At 35.7% G+C, this 17,340-nt stretch overlaps 1 protein-coding gene across 2 annotated transcripts in view; it reads right to left on the minus strand.

The window, feature by feature from the left end:
- Nucleotides 1-2,695: 2,695 nt before the first annotated feature.
- VTA1 (vesicle trafficking 1) overlaps nt 2,696-17,340 on the minus strand; it is a 72,678-nt gene continuing 58,033 nt past the window's right edge. For both annotated transcript variants that reach the window (XM_068551437.1, XM_068551436.1), the window contains 2 exons: nt 10,484-10,564; nt 2,696-3,791 (listed from right to left, as the gene is read on the minus strand). In XM_068551437.1, the coding sequence (XP_068407538.1) occupies nt 3,646-3,791; nt 10,484-10,564 (227 nt within the window). In that variant the 3' untranslated portion in view covers nt 2,696-3,645. The remainder of the gene's footprint in view (nt 3,792-10,483; nt 10,565-17,340) is intronic.

Consider the following 17,340-nt stretch of genomic DNA (forward strand, 5'->3'; position numbering starts at 1 on the left):
CTGAGTCAGTTATTGTTCTTTTCAAGTTGAAGATAGTTGTAACAATGCTATTAGGATTTAAGTTTCTTTAGAAAGGACAGTATATAACCATTTCTTAACACAGTCACAGTGACGTCACATTTCTAGAAGTACAAGTTATATATAAATAAATTCTATGAATACTAGGATGTTAATTTTCAAGACCTGTAACTGGGGTCTTTTTCATGGATGTAATCTTGAAGCCTGCAAACTTCCTTGACCATAAGCTTGGGAACTGTTCTTGGCTTCTAGGTCCAGTTCAGCAGTGATTTGGTGAGATGCCTGTGACGATCACTGTAGACAGAACTTATCTTTTCTTCTTCCTCCTCTGTCTGTATTGACAAAACAATGTTATCAAATAGTTTTACTGGGATGCTCACAAGAACTTGGGAACATTGTACTTCAGCCTAAATGTCAGCAGAATTCAGCGGCTTTCCCCACTGCAATTAATGACTCCTTGCTCCTTCCAAGTGTTCAAGTTAAATTTGGGGAGTCAACCTTCACTCCTTCTATGCTCATACCTCAGATCTGGTTTATCAGAAATGCTGTGGCTCTACAGAAACCCATTACACTGTATAACCTCCACTTCTACTCCTGATCTAAGCCATCATAACATCGCACCTTGAATTGTTGCAATACTCTTTTTAACTCCTCTCCTAGCTTCCACCCTTGCCCACCTTATGGTCTTGTCTCAACACAGTAGCCAACATGATCCTTTTAAAAGTTGTATCAGGCTACTCTTTTGTTCAAAACCTTTGAGTAGCTCCCTATCTTGCTCAGAGGAAAAGCTAAGTGTTTTACAAAAAGCCTGTGTAATCCTGAGCTTCTCGCTCCTTCACCAGCCTTCCTCACTTATCCCCTCTTCCCTCCTCTGTCGACCTCCCTCTGCCATGAATACTCTTCCTCCCTTTCCCTTTTCACTCAACTGTCACCTCAGTGAGGCTTATCCCATCCTATTTAAACGTGCACAGGCCCACACACACCCAAGCATTTCCTATCCCATACTGCGGTTTTCTCCAGAGCATTTATCACTGTCTAATACAGAAGTTCCTGAAGTGTGATTCCCATCCCACGTGACGCTGATGCTGGGTGTCCAGGCACACTTCAGGCGAATCTTCCTCCCAGACTCTCAATCTTTCCGATGGGAGTAGGGCTAAACCACTCAGACTCAGGGGACCACCAGATTACAAGATGTGTTTTGTAAAGTGTTTCTTAAAACTCAGAAGGCTGGGCCCCACCCTTAGAATTTCTGATTGGGTAGGACTGGGGTAGGGTCTGAGATTTACATTTCTAACAATTACATGTTCAAAACCACTGGTTGAATAGAATATATGATATACTTTTTATTAAGTTTGTGTTTCCTCCCCATTAGAATAAAGCTCTATGAGGCAGGGAATTTTTTTTGTTTTCTGCTGTTCCCTCATGCAAAGGATGAGGATACCAGGCACATAGTAGCTGCTCAATAAATACATGTTGACTGACCAATTGAAAACTATTTACCCTAGTGTTACATCAGAAAATTTCTAACTTTCTCCTGTCAGATTTTATATGCGGAAGTACAAAGCTAAAAAATCTTTATAGTTCAATCCCTTCATGCAAGAAAGCCTTTTAAAGTAATGGGCCACAGGAACAACTGGGATTTCCTGATAGTCAGGAAACAAATGATTAACAATTTACATTATTATTGTAACATTAATAACAATAAACATTTATGGAATGCTACTACTTGCTGAGCACTTCATGTGTAGTACCTAACTTAGTGCTCATAACAAACTCTGAGGTGGCTAGTGGTGTCCCCTCCACTTGACAGGTAAGGGCTGCTACATCACAGCTCACTTCTCAGTGGACTCCATGGTTTCCACGGCATCTTCTCCCCTCCATGTGCTCTCCCAACTGGGAGCAACAGGTAGGGTGTGAAATGAGAGGTGACAGTTTTCTTCCTAGTGGCCAGACATGTTAGGATTTGAATTAAGATTTGCTGAACTGTATTTTACATTTACCTTTTATAACATGAAAGATCACCCTAGTCATTTTTCGATTTCAATAAACGTCTATAGAACTATATCAGAGTCCTGGAATTCCAGATGCAAATGTTGAACCCTGCAAATGTTTTAAGAATTCAGCTGTGAAAGATATGAAAATGTTTTTCAGGAGGCATGTTTTTGGGGGGCTTGTTTTTGCAATAATTTAGAACAGTTTATTCTGTCAATATTCATTCTATCGAACTCTATATAAATAACGTTACACTTATGCAAAGAAAAATAGAAAGACATAAGAGATTATGAGATAATGATTCATTTTCTTTCAAACAGACTGTCAGAACAGGGGTCAGCAAACTTTTCCTTAAAGGGCCAAGTAGTACATATTTTAGACGTGCAGGCCATATAATTCTGCCATCGTGGAAAGCAACCAAACACGAAACATAAATAAATCGATATTATTTGGTTTCAATAAAACTTTATTTACACAAATGGCCAGCCCATGGACCATAGTTTGCTGACCCCTATGTTAAAAGATTCCCAATATTAGTGGAATGAATGAAATGGACCAGATAATTTCAGGTAAATCTGCCAAATTTCTCTCTCTCTCTTTATATCCTTATAACTAAAAATAATGACTTTAGAAAACTGACAATTTTAGCACGCAAAACAGACATTTGGCTCTGTGATAAACTGAATTAGTTAAAAGAATCCTTGTATTTATTTTTTAAACAGCACAAATGCAGGTGACATAGTAAGTCCATAATTCCCACATAACTTATAAACTTAACAACTGAGAGTCTATGTTTTTATAATCTTCTGCATCATTCATAACTATACACTCTATGGAATCCATTCCATAGCAGCAGAGGAGAACCTTAACTCAAAGCACCAAGTTTCCAGGCATTATTACAAATGTCTTGTTTTCACTCTCTAATACATGCAGTCAAACTGCTTAGGAAGCAAATACCAATTCACCTTAAGCGTCAATAAGGGAAAACAGTTGAGCAACCAACATTACTCTTACGTCTAAAACTGATTCTACCTCTTTACCTTATTACATTTCCTTCCATGAACATTTTAACTTTTAATGTAGCTATATTTAACATGAATATAAATTGAAACTTGAACATAATCTCTTTCAGATTCAACTAACAGTTTAGGATGTTCGTATCTGTTTCAGAAGTCCTGAGGAAAACAAAAACATCTCTAGAATATTCTGGCAATCTTTATTATTAAAAGTTAAATTTAGAATTTTATAAGCAAAGTAATGTGGTCTGTTTGTCCAAATTATAGTTTAAAAAATTCCTTAATTTATGTAGATTAAGATACAAAGCTAATTCCCAATACATTTTATAGAAGTGTGTTTTCATTTTTTGAACAAGCAGGGTTCAAATGGGCATTTTTAGGACCTTGCTCACATCAGCCCTATCTACCCAGAGACTACTGAATCCACTAAATGGACAATGAAAACTGGTTGAGGCTGCTGATGAATGCTTCAACAGGAATCTGACACACAGACACAGATTCCATTGTTATAGTCAATGGAACTGAAGTCTTCCTTAAAATATGCTCCTGATAGGCTGAAGATAGAGTAGTGGACTGTTAGTTCTTTAAGCCAAAAATGCATGGATGTTGTACAAAGGCTTCATTCTCTGCCTGTAGTCAGTAACTTGAGGGCCTTCTGTAGATTCTGCACTGCAGTGCTGACATCTTCATACTGCAAAGCACTGCCAGCGTATTTGCAGTATTTCTGAGCTCTAGCAAAGTCCTCTGGTGTTAGTCGGATATCTCCTAAGAGAAAAACAGAGTAATTAAGATATTTACAAAGAATATAGGAAGCGTTCTTTTAGGCTAGGTAAATGCTTATATTCAAGATTATAGAAAATGTTTAAGGTTATATTAAAAAATGGAAGGTTTTTTCCCCCAATCCCCAGTTGTAGTTGAATAAAGTTTCTTTATGCTTTAAAATTTTTAAATTACTAATATAAACCATACAGATGTCAATACATAACAACTTATATGAGCAAGATTTTCCTACCAGAAGTCATAAACTGGAAGCCTTTATATTTTGGCAAATCAACTGCAAAAAAATTATATTCTGTATAAAACAAGGAAAATAGCTTTGGTGTGTATGTTAGAATTGCTGAGCCTCTCTTTTCATGGAACAATAAATACACACAGACTAAACCATTCAACCCTCATTTGAACTAGAATATAAATATAACTCAAAAAAAAATTAAATAACAAACTTTATGTTAAAAAGTTACATAAGTCATCTAACTTTTTTTAAGCATGAAAATAGTTTGCATTTTTGTGCTGTCCATATACAAAACTCTAAGGTTTAACTAAGATATATCATTAAACTACACAATTAAACATGTAAACGACCCTTACCAATTATTTGTCCAAAATTTATTCCAGCAAGTTTTCTAGTTACACATATGATTAATACGGATAAGAGCCCAACTAAATAATTCGGGTAAAAAAAACACACTGAAAACATTTCATTTAATCTAAGATTTGAATATACTTGAATATATATTTCTAAAGGTGAAATTAAAAACTGACTTTGTGTCGTACCTTTGGAAATAAATACCATTTTCTTTAGAAATTTTTATGAGGATTCTAAGGAGAACTGGTCAGAAGGCTGGGGGCATACAACATAACGAAAAGATAATACATTTCGATTCTGTTTCTAAATGAACATATAATACATATCGATCCTGTTTATAAGCTTGTAGTTATAAATACAATTACTTTTTTTAGTTGCTTTTAATTTTGCCAGATAGTACAGCATAAAATGAAAACTCTGACATTCCCTAGGCAAGGACTTCAAAGTATGTAGCAATTCCAGGTACTCTGATACTAAATTCTTATCCAAATTATTATTTTCTAAAAATTTTCAAAAAAGGATACTGAAACAATGTATCCTAAAGCTTCTAGCCCAGTGTAAGTGCTGAATAACTTCAACAAAGGAATATAAAAAAGCTGTCTGTACTTTAAATTCTTTCCCACATTTTAAAAGGAATAAAAAGTTCACATAGATTTAAACATTAATTAAATTTCAGATTTTAAGATAATGCACTTATACAACTACATATAGTAACTAGCCCAGTGTGCTACACATACAAAGCCTTCAAATATTTGTTGAATTAATATTATTAAAGCTTATATTAAGAGTTGGCCCTTACTGTTGTGAATCAGAGATTACACATTCCAATTTTAACAGAACTTATTTTAATTTCCCTGAATTCTGGTCTTGCTTAAAAGTAAGAAATACAAATGAATAAACTAGTAAAATGTAATTATATATTTAAAAAACAAAAAACAGTTTCTCCACAGTTCTATTTTTAGTATTTTAGTGACTTGGCATTTGTTACCCATTAAACCTAAAAAACAACTGTCCTGCAGTTCTTTTGACAATTTAGTCAGGCACACTTCTGCTTATTTTTTTTTGAAAGATTCAGCAATGTTTTTTCAAAGTATATTGAGAGGCTCTAGTCACCTAGATGTATACTATTATCTAGGTGAGTGAGACATATTATCTAGGCGAGTGAGACTTCTTTGAAAATTAAGTTTACCTTAATACTACTCATTTTGTGCTTTAATAGTCCATTCTTCTATCTCCAGGCAATGTTTAAATATGTAAGACATCTATCCAGAATTTACTGGACTTGCTGGAGGAAAGCCCTAATGCTCAGGACTAATTTTATTTTTTACAGCATCAGCTTTAACACTGTTTTGCTGACATACCACTTATTTATTAATAAAATATAAATGTGTACAGTAGTAAGAACTCCATTACTATTTTAGCTTTTATAAACTAAACTTATCTACTAATGATAAAACTATTTTAAAACACAAATATTGCATTTTTTTTTTCATGGAATAACAATTTCAATATTTATAAAATGTGAATAAAATATCTTAGCAGAAAACTATAATTACAGATACATAATATATAGCTTACAGCATGTATGACAAATTATGTAACTATCTTATAAAATGTAATAACTAGATGATAACCAACTTACAGATTTAGAGGCAAAATGTAATTTACAGATTTATATAGATGTTAAGATTTATTTTTACCAATTAAACACATAAATATTTATAAGTAAATATATATTTATGTAGAATATATAAAAATATTCTATATAAATATATAATATATATATAAATATATAAAGAACTTAAAAAGCCATGTCAAATAGTTACTTTTGCTATTTTGTAATATTTCAAGCTTTCTTTCCTTTAAAAATATTATCTATAAGTCATTAATAATAAAACGCATGAATTAAAATTTTATATTAAATAAAAATAAAATCTGCTTCCTAGTTAGGATTCTTTTAAATTAGCATTTAAAAACTAAAAAGAGAAAGTGAAAAAGACATAACAAAGGAAAACACATTTCAGGAAGAGAACAACTGTTCAATTTCAGTTTATCTGATTTTATATTCAAAATAGTAACTATTACTTAATGCACCTAAATGAAAGCTGGTTTTTTTTCTATCATTAAAATTTACCAGAAGCCATAATCAGAACCAGAGAGAGCACACTGTGGACCTAAAAGGTGTTTAAAGAATTAGAAAAAAAAAAAAAAGAAAGAAAGAAAGATCACATACAGCTAATCCAACTGTAAAAAAAAAAAAAAAAAAGAATTAGAGAAGTTGTCTAATTTAATATAATATCTCTTTTTTGAAATCTGTGCTTATAAGTTCCAGATGCCTTCAAGAAGACTGTCTTTATCACAGAGCTGCTTCTCCCCTTCACAGGGCAGGACAAGAACCGGGCAGAGGAGAGGTAGAGCCATCAGTTAAGTTCTCTATTCCGGGGGAAAGAGCCTGGGTCAGCATTGGATCAAAGGTAACATTATTTGGTATAAAGAGAAATCCCTGCATGCTCAGTTGCTAGAAGCATCTATTTCCAAGGTTGATTTATCTAATCTTGACAGAAGATAGAATACTTAATTGTAAATATTTCCAAAATGGGTCTTTAGAGATTTTTTCCTACTTAACTAGAAATTCATGGGAAGGACCTTGGATAATCGGATCCTAGTGTACTCAATTATCCTCTGACTTGAATGGAAGGCATAGGCAAAATCATATGGGAATCATCTGATTCCCTGCAGTAAATCTTGGAGGTAAATACAAAGTACAGTACTGATCCCTTAAATCCAGGCATCGCCAGGACACATCACTTAATAATGGCAACAGCAATAATAATGATTAGAGGCAGAATATTATTATGTCACGAACCATGCTAAATATTTTTCATATATTCCACTTAATTTTTAAAAAACCTTTAAGAGGTAAGTTGTTATTCACACTCTTATACTATCAGGTATATACAAGTTAAAAAAGTAAATACTGTACTTCAAATACCTACCTTCCCAATTCTATTCTCCTCTTCAGAGTGAGCCACAAATTCATTACAAAAGTATTTAACCTTTTAAAATATGTGCACAGTATTCCATAGGACAGATGGACCATAATTTCTCATTAATAGACACTTAAAATTGTTTTATACTAATACAAGTGATGCTGAAATAAAATATCCTTGTAAATACATTTTGTGCTCATGTCTAAATATTTCTCTAAGATAGATTCCCAAAAGTGGAACCGCTGAGTCAAAAAAACATTTGCAATTCTGACAGTGACAGAATGCTACTGAAGAAGGCTTTACCAATTTATATTCCCACCAACAGCATACAAGAGTTATTCCCTATGTTTATTTCTCTGTTTTTTTTTTCCTATTAAGTTTTATTTATTTGCAGGAGCTCTTTATATATGCTCTGAACAGTAATTCTTTATTTTTTTAAGTATTGATTTCCTCCTGGTCTATTAGTTGCATTTTAACAATATAATGCGGAGAGGAAATCTTTTGCTGTATGCAATTTATTACTTTTCATTAGTCCAACCTGTTAAGATACAACCAAATGAGATACAGGACTTGGGGGATAGTATCATATATATTTTTTTTCTAACATCAGTTTTGATGTTTTTTTTTTCTTGCCACACTGATCCAAATGCCACTTTTGTCATTATTTTAATTCCCATACTGTGTGGCCTGATTTCTGGATTCTTTATTCTGTTTCACCGTTCTGTCTAGTCTGCTTCAGATATTTTCACATCATATTTTAGGGAGAGCTTTTACAGGTACATGGGACTATAGAGAGGAATCTGGAAAACAAGTTTAACAGAGGAATATAGTATTTGCTGGGCAGGTTATCTGTCTACTAACAGACATTTTCCACTATGTTCTTGGGTAATTTGCTAGTTTATTATAGTTTCTTTACTCTTCTTACCTTAGCACTATGTTCCCCCATGAAACATACACATACTCGTAAACTAGGCCTTTCAGGATTCAAAGGCCATTGCAGCTCTTGATTTTAGGTTTTATAACTTATCTGCTTTTAATAAAACCAGGAAAAGTAGAATAAACTTAATGTAACTCATACATTTGAATAAGTCATCTACCTTGCCCCTCCCCACTTCACTTTTGAATTATTTCTATTTTTTGTTTTCTCTAGGTTACTTCCCTAACCCCAGTTGATAAGCTTATACCACCATTTCTTGATCTAACAGTTTTTAGGCTTTATCTACTGACACTCTGCTATGAAAGATAAAGAATTTACCTCACTTTCCTCCTCTCCTACCCTATCTCCTTCTAAATTTATTAGTGCTTTTAAATTTCTTAGTTGCTTACTTTTGTCTTCTATTTCTCATTCCATCAACTCTAGAAAAAAATCGCAACATTTCACTTTTGGACACTCGTCCTAATAACAGCTTTCTTTTATTCCACCTTTCAACTTCCAGAAATATCTCTCTACCTTCACTTGTCAGTGTTGATTTATATTCTGCCCTGAATAAAGTATTCTGTTTGTGATAAGCCTATGCCATTTCAAGGAGAATGTTCCTTGTGTCCAAGTCAAACAAAATCCCTTTTCTTATATTTCATAATTCCATTATTGCTCAAAATCATGGCATATTTCACTTTGCTTCTTACTTGAAACTACTTGTACGATTTAAAATGTTTTCTTGGATCTTTTCGTTCTTCTTGGGAAAGGAATTCTACAGCTTCTTATCCATTTCTTTCCCATCCTACAGCTTCTTATTCTATATATTGCATGGAATCCGCTTGATTTTTCTTAAAGGAGGGGAGCTCTGATTTTCTATTCTAATTTTAGAGCAATTGCTTTTCAAGCCTATGGAAAAGCTGTCAATGGAATTTTTCTTTAGGTGACCTAAGATTAATTTCACCATTTCTTGTATCTCATATTTCTTTTCTTGGTTATCATTCTTTTCTTGATGGAGTAACTTCTGATAACTTCCTTAGAAATGGTGTATGGTAGGCAAAACTTCAGAATCCTTACATATTTAATAATACCTATTTTGCCTTCACACCTGACAGTTTGGTTGGGTAAAGAATTCCAGGGTTCTAGTTCTAGATGGTAGACTAAGCATACATAATTGACTATTTTTCCTTCTGAAACTATATTAAAATGATAAGGTAAAACAAAAGGAACTAAATTCTAAAATTGAAGGAAAAGCAGAGAAGAGAAAAGAGTGTAAAAACTGGAAAGGATAATTGACAAGAGATTTAAAGAAACTTCTAGAAAAGCAGAAATTAAGTGAAGGTATGCTGTTAGATAAAACAGTGTCAAAAAAAATCCCAACTCAGAACATGTAATATAGGAGGCAACTGGGAAGCCTATCCAGAGAAACTTGAGAGGGTCTAGCTGTATGAGTGGGACCGGGGGGATCTTTACTGAGTCAGTCTAAAACAATTATCTGCACTAGTTTCACATCCTTCCCCCCTCTATCAACCTCTGCATACCTGCACACCCTCAGCCTTAATGGCTTCCCATCTCTCACATGAGACCTTAGGCAAAAAAGATAGAGAATGTCTCTCTAATATGGTGGAATTAACTCCCTGGACAGAGCTAGGACTGACAAGGTATGTGTGATACACCCTTTGCCATCCCCCTCCAAGAAAAGATCTCCTCATCCACGGCTGAGATGCAGGAGGAAGCTGAATGGCCTGTTCCCACTCACAGGGGAGAACAGAAAAATCAAGTGGGAAACAGACCTGCAGACATAGTATCGGGGGAAATTCAATAACATCTGCTGAAAATAATCAATCAACATCTTCATTCTAAATATAAAAGGACTAATCTCATCAGACATATGAAGAAAACTCTGCATAAGAAAGACCAAATTAAACAAACAGAACAACCAAGTGGGGGAAAAAAAAAGAAGTTGAAAAGATTAAAAAAAAAAAGAGAATGCCTTTGGATTTAGGTATTTTTGATAATAAGAAACAATCTTGGTTTACTGGAGAATCTAGTGTTTATAAAGGCATTCAAAGAAATGTGTTTCAAATTACCTAGACATTCAAATAGACTAAACTCCTAAGATAAAAGTACAAAACAATGCCCCCAAACAGCAGAAACACTATATCTCAAAAAACAGCTGACTTACCCTGGGAAACTGTATTGAAAAGTGCAGGATCAATGGCCGGAATAGTCTGTGGAGTAGGCTGGATAGTGTTACTTGTTACACCTGCAAATCAGAAAACCGTAAATGGGTATAAAAGTGTTACACCTCTCAGTTACATTCTAGGAAAGCGCTCAAAGGATCATGGAGGAATTTCATTACTTCACTTAATTACTTTCTTGAAACCTTAATGAACTGAAATTTGATACACTCATTTGATGGTGGAGGCTGCTACAGGAAATATGCAGAAAAATACATTTTGAGTGTTTACACACATGTATTGGCCACACATTTCTTACCATGTATTTTGCATTTGCTATCCTGTCTAATACTTCAAGTTGCTTCTCAAGTAAAGCTTACCTAATATCTGTCGAAGTAACAGACTCCCTTCCTACCTTTTAATTTCTTAAATAAATAATTAATTTTGGGGATAAGGTGGGATATAATTATGATTTAGTTTAACTTATGGGATGAGTCCCATTTCATCACTATGAATGAAATTACAAATTATATATTCCAGTTTTCCAGTTTATATGTTTTTAAGATAATATTTTTATATATCCAGTAAGCAATTAGTTTTGACTTCCTATTAGAACTTGTCATGACTGTCACATTCAGTGGATAACTAGCATTCTTGACTAATGCTAAGTAATATACTAGAGTTGAAGATTATTAATCATCTAAAAAATTAACACAAATTGTTGAAACTTCCCAAAAGAGACTTAGGTGATTCAATTAACAAGAAAGCAAATGAACAGGAAAAGTTGATTACTCTTGATTAATGGACTCAAATAGAAAACAGGACTCTTCTGCCCTAAGCTAAGAGGTTAAATCTGAATAGGTAATCTGTAGTAAAGGTAAAGTAGGATAGACACTAGGACAAGAAGAAGGGGACAGAAGAGAGGGAGAAAACAAATTGTGACGTTTTCAGGGTCACGGATACATAGCCAATGAGAGTTCTAGAGCTATGGTTTCACAAAGGTTGACTGAAGTTCTGAAATATGTTCTGCAGCTATGAAGTCTTGACTGTGAAGGATCTTCTCAATCCCTATCCAAAGGAAAAAAAATGGTTTAAATATATACTATTTTAGCTCATTTAATTTTGTCTTAGGACAAACTAGTTTCACTTTACAGGCTTGGTGCTATTAAGTCATGAAAATCTTACTTTTTAAATTAAAAATTGAACTAACAAAAATTTTTAAAGTACAAAGGGGTATGGATGAAAAGTCAAGTACAAATTTTAAATAGTAAAAAAAAAAAAAAAAAAAGAAAAAGAGAGAGAGGAAAAAAAAGGGTGAAAAGCCTGCCTCTCATTCCTATTCCAGGTCACTTGAGGGCTATCATTAGTTTTAGGATACCCTTCTATGCACATACAAACATGTGTGTGTCCAGGCCAGTGTGGGCGTGTGTGTGTGTGTGCAAGGAAATAAATGTACTTTGCTAAGAAATTTGTGTTCTAGCCTAAATCAAAACCCTCCGGACAAACTCCCCTCTCTATGGAGAACGCATTATTTGGTATGTATGTTTTGCCAATGGTAATATGTCTGCATACTGTACTATTCTGTGCATTTTTCACTTAATACGCCTTAGCAATAATTCCAGATTAAATATATTTAAATCCGCCTTTCTTTTTTTTTTTTGATGTGGACCATTTTTTAAATCTTTATTGAATTTGTTAAAATACTGCTTCTGTTTTATGTTTTGGTTTTTTGGCCGTGAGGCATGTGGCATCTTAGCTCCCTGACCAGGGATTGAACCTGCACCCCCTGCATTGCAAGGCAAAGTCTTCAACAATGGACCACCAGGGAAGTCCCTAATCCTCCTTGTTCTTTTTAATGGCTACATAGTGTTCCATTCCATGCATGAACCACAATTTATAATGCTATCCATTACTGACGAACATCTAGGTTCTTTCCAAACTTTTGTTGCTACAGCTAATACTACATGAATATTTTTATACACTGTAAACATGTATATGCATGAATATATTTACAGGAAAAAATTACAGAAGTATAACTGCAAAGTCAGGAGACATACAAATTTAAACTGACCAATTCAATGACTATCTTTTGCTTGATTTTGATAAATGCTTACAAAATATATTAAACTTATTATAAACATATGACATAATTCTCCCCAGAAAACTTGAACTTTCAAAGGCACATAATTTACATAACATATATTTTTTAAAGCTAGAATGCAAGATTTGAGAGGGCTCTTGAGACTACCTGGTGAAGTCCAGTGATTTGAAGCAGCTGAGCATAAAAACACAGGTAGGTGACTATATATATTCTTCACACAGATCTTTAGAAAAAAGGATAAGTTGACAACCGTCTCACAGACAATCTGGATATCAGTGCCATTCCTTACTAAGTAATTTGTGCTTCTGCCTGAATTAAAATTCTCCTAACAAACCCTTTTCTCTATGGAGAAGGCATACTTTCTTTGGTCAGCCTCCCGCATTAATTTTTAAATGCTTATTTGTACATCTCCAGATGATTAATTAAGTAGGTAATATTACTTAACAAGAACAAAACAGAATTTACAGAGAGATAATTTAGTTATGTAGTAAAATTTTACTTGAGAGATATTAAAAAAAAAACACAGGTAATCTGCATTTTATTAAGAACTCTGGTCACAGTCATTCAACCAAGACTTGAACTGACAGCACAGGTTGCTCGACGCGCCTCATGCAGCAGTCAGAAGATGCTGCTTCTCATTTGTTTCCACGCCCAGGGACCAAGGCCTGCGTTCTTGGCAGCCATCATGACATGTTCCCACGGGGGCCTAGCATACAGGTTCAACTAAGTGCATAAATATCTGTTAAATCAGTAAAAATGGTTTTTAGTTTATGTTATTTATTTTTTGAAATGCCCAAATCTAGTTGTTTTTCCTTCTTTCTTGATTTGGAAAGATTTCAATTGTCAATTTGTGAATGGGTTGCAGCCCCCTGGACTACAGTATGTTGGAATGATGTCACCATAAAAACACTCCTGGGGGAAAGCAGAACTGTGTTAGAAATTTCCTTCTTTCTATTACTTAACAAAAAGAAATGTTAACAAGTAACTTCTGGTTAATTTTTTAGCGGATGGTTGTTACACAGGCTATATGATGAGATTAATATATATTCAAGAATTAAATGCTACATGATTTCTAATTAAGTACTAAATTGTTCTACTGACTATGTGGTGTGGGGATTCTGAAAAGGGAGAAATGGGTGTTAGTTAGAAAACTCTAGAAGATGTTGTAAAAAGTATTAAACAGAACCCTGAAGGTCAGTAGCATTTGAAGAGGCAGAGAAAGAGAAAGACATGCTAACTACGAGGAACACTGTAAGCAAATGTAAGAAGATTGGGTTAAATAAACCTCAGAATAATCATGGAAAAATAGCACTGATAGAAATGGTTAGGCCAGAATATAAACCACTTTGAAAGCTGTAGAGCAGAATTCAAATGCAGTACTTCTGTCACTTAAAAGAACAACAATAAAAGAGCTAAGTTTTTGATTTACTTATGAGGTGAGCTGCATTTATAATTAAAAGGCTAGCATTAATTCTAAAATAACTCTTTTAATCTATTTAGATTTATTACTGACATCTTCAATATTTACAGACTGTGAAAAGCATGTTTCAAGAGAAAGAAAAAACCATAGGCTGTATTGCCTCTATCTGATATTACACAGTGGTAAAAGCACAAAGAGGTAAACACTTGGCTGTTCAAACAATCACTATCCCCGCCCTCCTTGCACCCTCTGCTTTTCTGTGGAAGAACTAAAAACTGTATATTAGTACATACTATTCTTTTCAGCTATCTTAAGGATTTCCCTTTGATAAAAGTGCATCCTGGACCTTTATATGAGAGAAAGTAAATCATTCTTAAAGTGAGTAAAAGGGGAAACATCTGCTATATTTATAAACTAAAACTGTTATTTCACTTTCTATTAGGCAACTATGAACTATTTTTTTTTTTTTTTTTTTTTTACTGTTTTAACTATAATAGAAAAAAAAATCTGCCAGCAAAGAGGAGATTCCCATATCTCAAGCCAACCTTAAGAGGAAAAATATTATGAGAAATGTAGGTTTTGATTTGATAGAACTTTAGTTCCTTGGAAGGGAAACAGAAGGGAGGTGCCAAAAACATGAACTCCAAAAGACTTGGATTCAAATTCTAGTACTGTCACTTATTAGGTATGTTTCTATGTGTATTTTTGGGGGATAACTGCTTAATTTCTTTAGTTTGTAAATTAGGGATAGCAATATCTAATATAGCTCTGTTAGAATAAGTTTATGAAATAGCTATGATAATTATTTTAATGCTAAGTCTATAAGAATGTACACCTGATGCCCTAAAGCAGTTCCAAGGTTTTTAGTTTTATGTCCCACTCTGAAGAACATAAGAGAGTGAAAAAAAAAAATAAGGCTCATGCCAGATTTAAATGGATCAAAATGAACTGTTCATGCCAGAAAACTTCCTAACAGAAATAGAAGACTACCTCCTGATATCCATCTTTATGTGTGGATATTCTGAGCAGGAGTCTATTAGTTTGAACATACGAAACTACTAATATTTTATCGCTTTTGTTGTACAAAAAGACACTTTGTTTGGTTCAACCTATTACAACCCTCCTACACTACAAGCATATTTTCCCTCTCATATATACACACAGTATGCCTACATATAAAATATATGTATATGGGCCTATACCACAGCTCTGCCCTAAGATACACTGTCTGAGCAATAAACCTTAGGCAATCTTTTTGTAAGGTCAATGTCCTACCCCAACAGTGACACTGTTCTTGATTCACAAAATGATTTTAAGTGTTCATTAACTTGCTATTAAATACCCTTTCTTTGGCACAGAAATAGGAAGGAACACTAAAAAAAAAGGAAGCACAACTAAGGCACGTACCAGGCACCCATGGAGGACCACGGACACCTAAGGGGACGGGAGGAACCCCCAGCGACCGGGTAGGACGTGGGGGCGTGGGGGGGAGTGAAGGGGGAGGAGAAGTGGAGGTGGGCGGGACTGGTGCCCCTGGGGGGGGGGCTGGGGGAGGGGAAGGGATCCCACTCCCGAAAGGGGAAACTGGGGAACCACTGGGAGGGCAGAGGATCAAAAGGGAGTGTGGCCAGGTTTCCCCTGCCCACTTGGGCCCCCAGGAGCCTGCAGAGATCCCGGGCCTGTCCTCTGCCCACTGAGGCCCCCTCCAGCCCTGCGGGTCCTGAGGGAGTGGGAGGGAGGGAAGGGGGAGCAAAAGTAAAGGCTGGACCTCTGGAACCAGCACCCCGAGGGGTGGCGGGGGGAAGGGAGGAGTTCCTAAACCCAGTGACCCACACATGGTTAGGGGTCCCGTGGGGACGGGGGGAGACCCTGGGGGGGACGGCGGGGGGGCCTGGAGGAACAGAAGGGAACAGGGCCAGTGCTTTCCCTGTCCACTTAGCTACCGGGGAGCCTGCTGGGCTCTCAGGCCTAATACTCTGCCCTCAGAGCCAACCTCCTGCCGTGCAGAGCCCAAGCCCCACTCCCACACCCTCACCCAGGCTCTACCTCCAAACTCCTGAACTCCACACTCCAGAGGCCCTCCGTTGGACATGCTGCCTCTCCCCTTCCCTGCAGGTCCTAAGCAGAGGCCCCGTCCCCAGGGCCTCTTCCAGCTGGGTCCTGAGCCTAGGCCCCGCCCCACACTCAAACATCACCCCCCCCACCCGCCTAGGCCTCGCCCCACCCTAAACCCCGCCCCTGCCTAAGTTCCACACCCGCCTAAATTCTGCCCCATACAAAGGCTTTTGTTTTCCTCTTTTAGACTGGGGTTCTGTTTTACCTTGTGGATTCACTGTTGTTGATTCATTTACATTTCTATTTTTCCTAATAAAGATTTTATTTTTCTAAATTTATTTTATTCTTTATAGTTTGTTATTGTTCTCTCCCTTTGGCTTTTTCCCCCCACCCCCCTTTTTTCTTCTGTTGTGGTTTTATTTTACCTTGTTGCGGTTGTTTCAATTATATTTTTATTTTTCCTAATATTTTTATCTTTCTAATTTTATTTTGTTTTCATTATTTGATATCGTACTGCTCTTTTTTTTCTTTCTTTCTTTTTCTTTTTTTTTTTGCTGTGCCATGCAGCTTGCGGGATCTTCGTTCCCAGGCTGGAGGTCAGGCCCTAGCTCCTGTGGTGGGAGCTCCAAGTCCAACACACTGGACTAACAGAGAACCTCAGATCCCAGGGAATAATAATCGGAGTAAGGCCTCCCAGAGGTCCTCCTCTCAGCACCAAGACCCAGCTCTATCCAACTGCCTGCAAACTCCAGTGCTGGATGCCTCAGGCCAAACAACCAGTAAGACAGGAATAAAGCCCCGCCCATCAAAAAAAATTTTTTTTAAATGGAAACGACAAAAAAATATGTTATAGATGAAGAAGCAACGTAAAAACCTACAAGACCAAATAAATGAAGATGAATTAGGCAACCTACCTGAAAAAGAATTCAGAGTAATCATAGTAAACATGACCCAAAATCTGGGAAACAGAATGGAGAAAATACAAGAAACATCTAACAAGGATCTAGAAGAACTAAAGAGCAAACAAACAGTGATGAACAACACAATAACTGAAATTGAAAATACTCTAGAAGGAATGAACAGCAGAATAACTGAGGCAGAAGAACGGATAAGTGAGCTGGAAGATAAAATGGTGGAAATAACTGCCAGGGAGCAGAATAAAGAAAAAAGAATGAAAAGAATTGAGGACAGTCTCAGAGACCTCTGGGACAACATTAAATGTATCAACATTCGAATTATAGGGGTCCCAGAAGAAGAAGAGAAAAAGAAACGGTCTGAGAAAATAT

This window comes from Eschrichtius robustus, chromosome 9 (genome assembly GCF_028021215.1).
Source record: "Eschrichtius robustus isolate mEscRob2 chromosome 9, mEscRob2.pri, whole genome shotgun sequence".
In the NCBI taxonomy this organism is placed as follows: Eukaryota; Metazoa; Chordata; class Mammalia; order Artiodactyla; family Eschrichtiidae; genus Eschrichtius; species Eschrichtius robustus.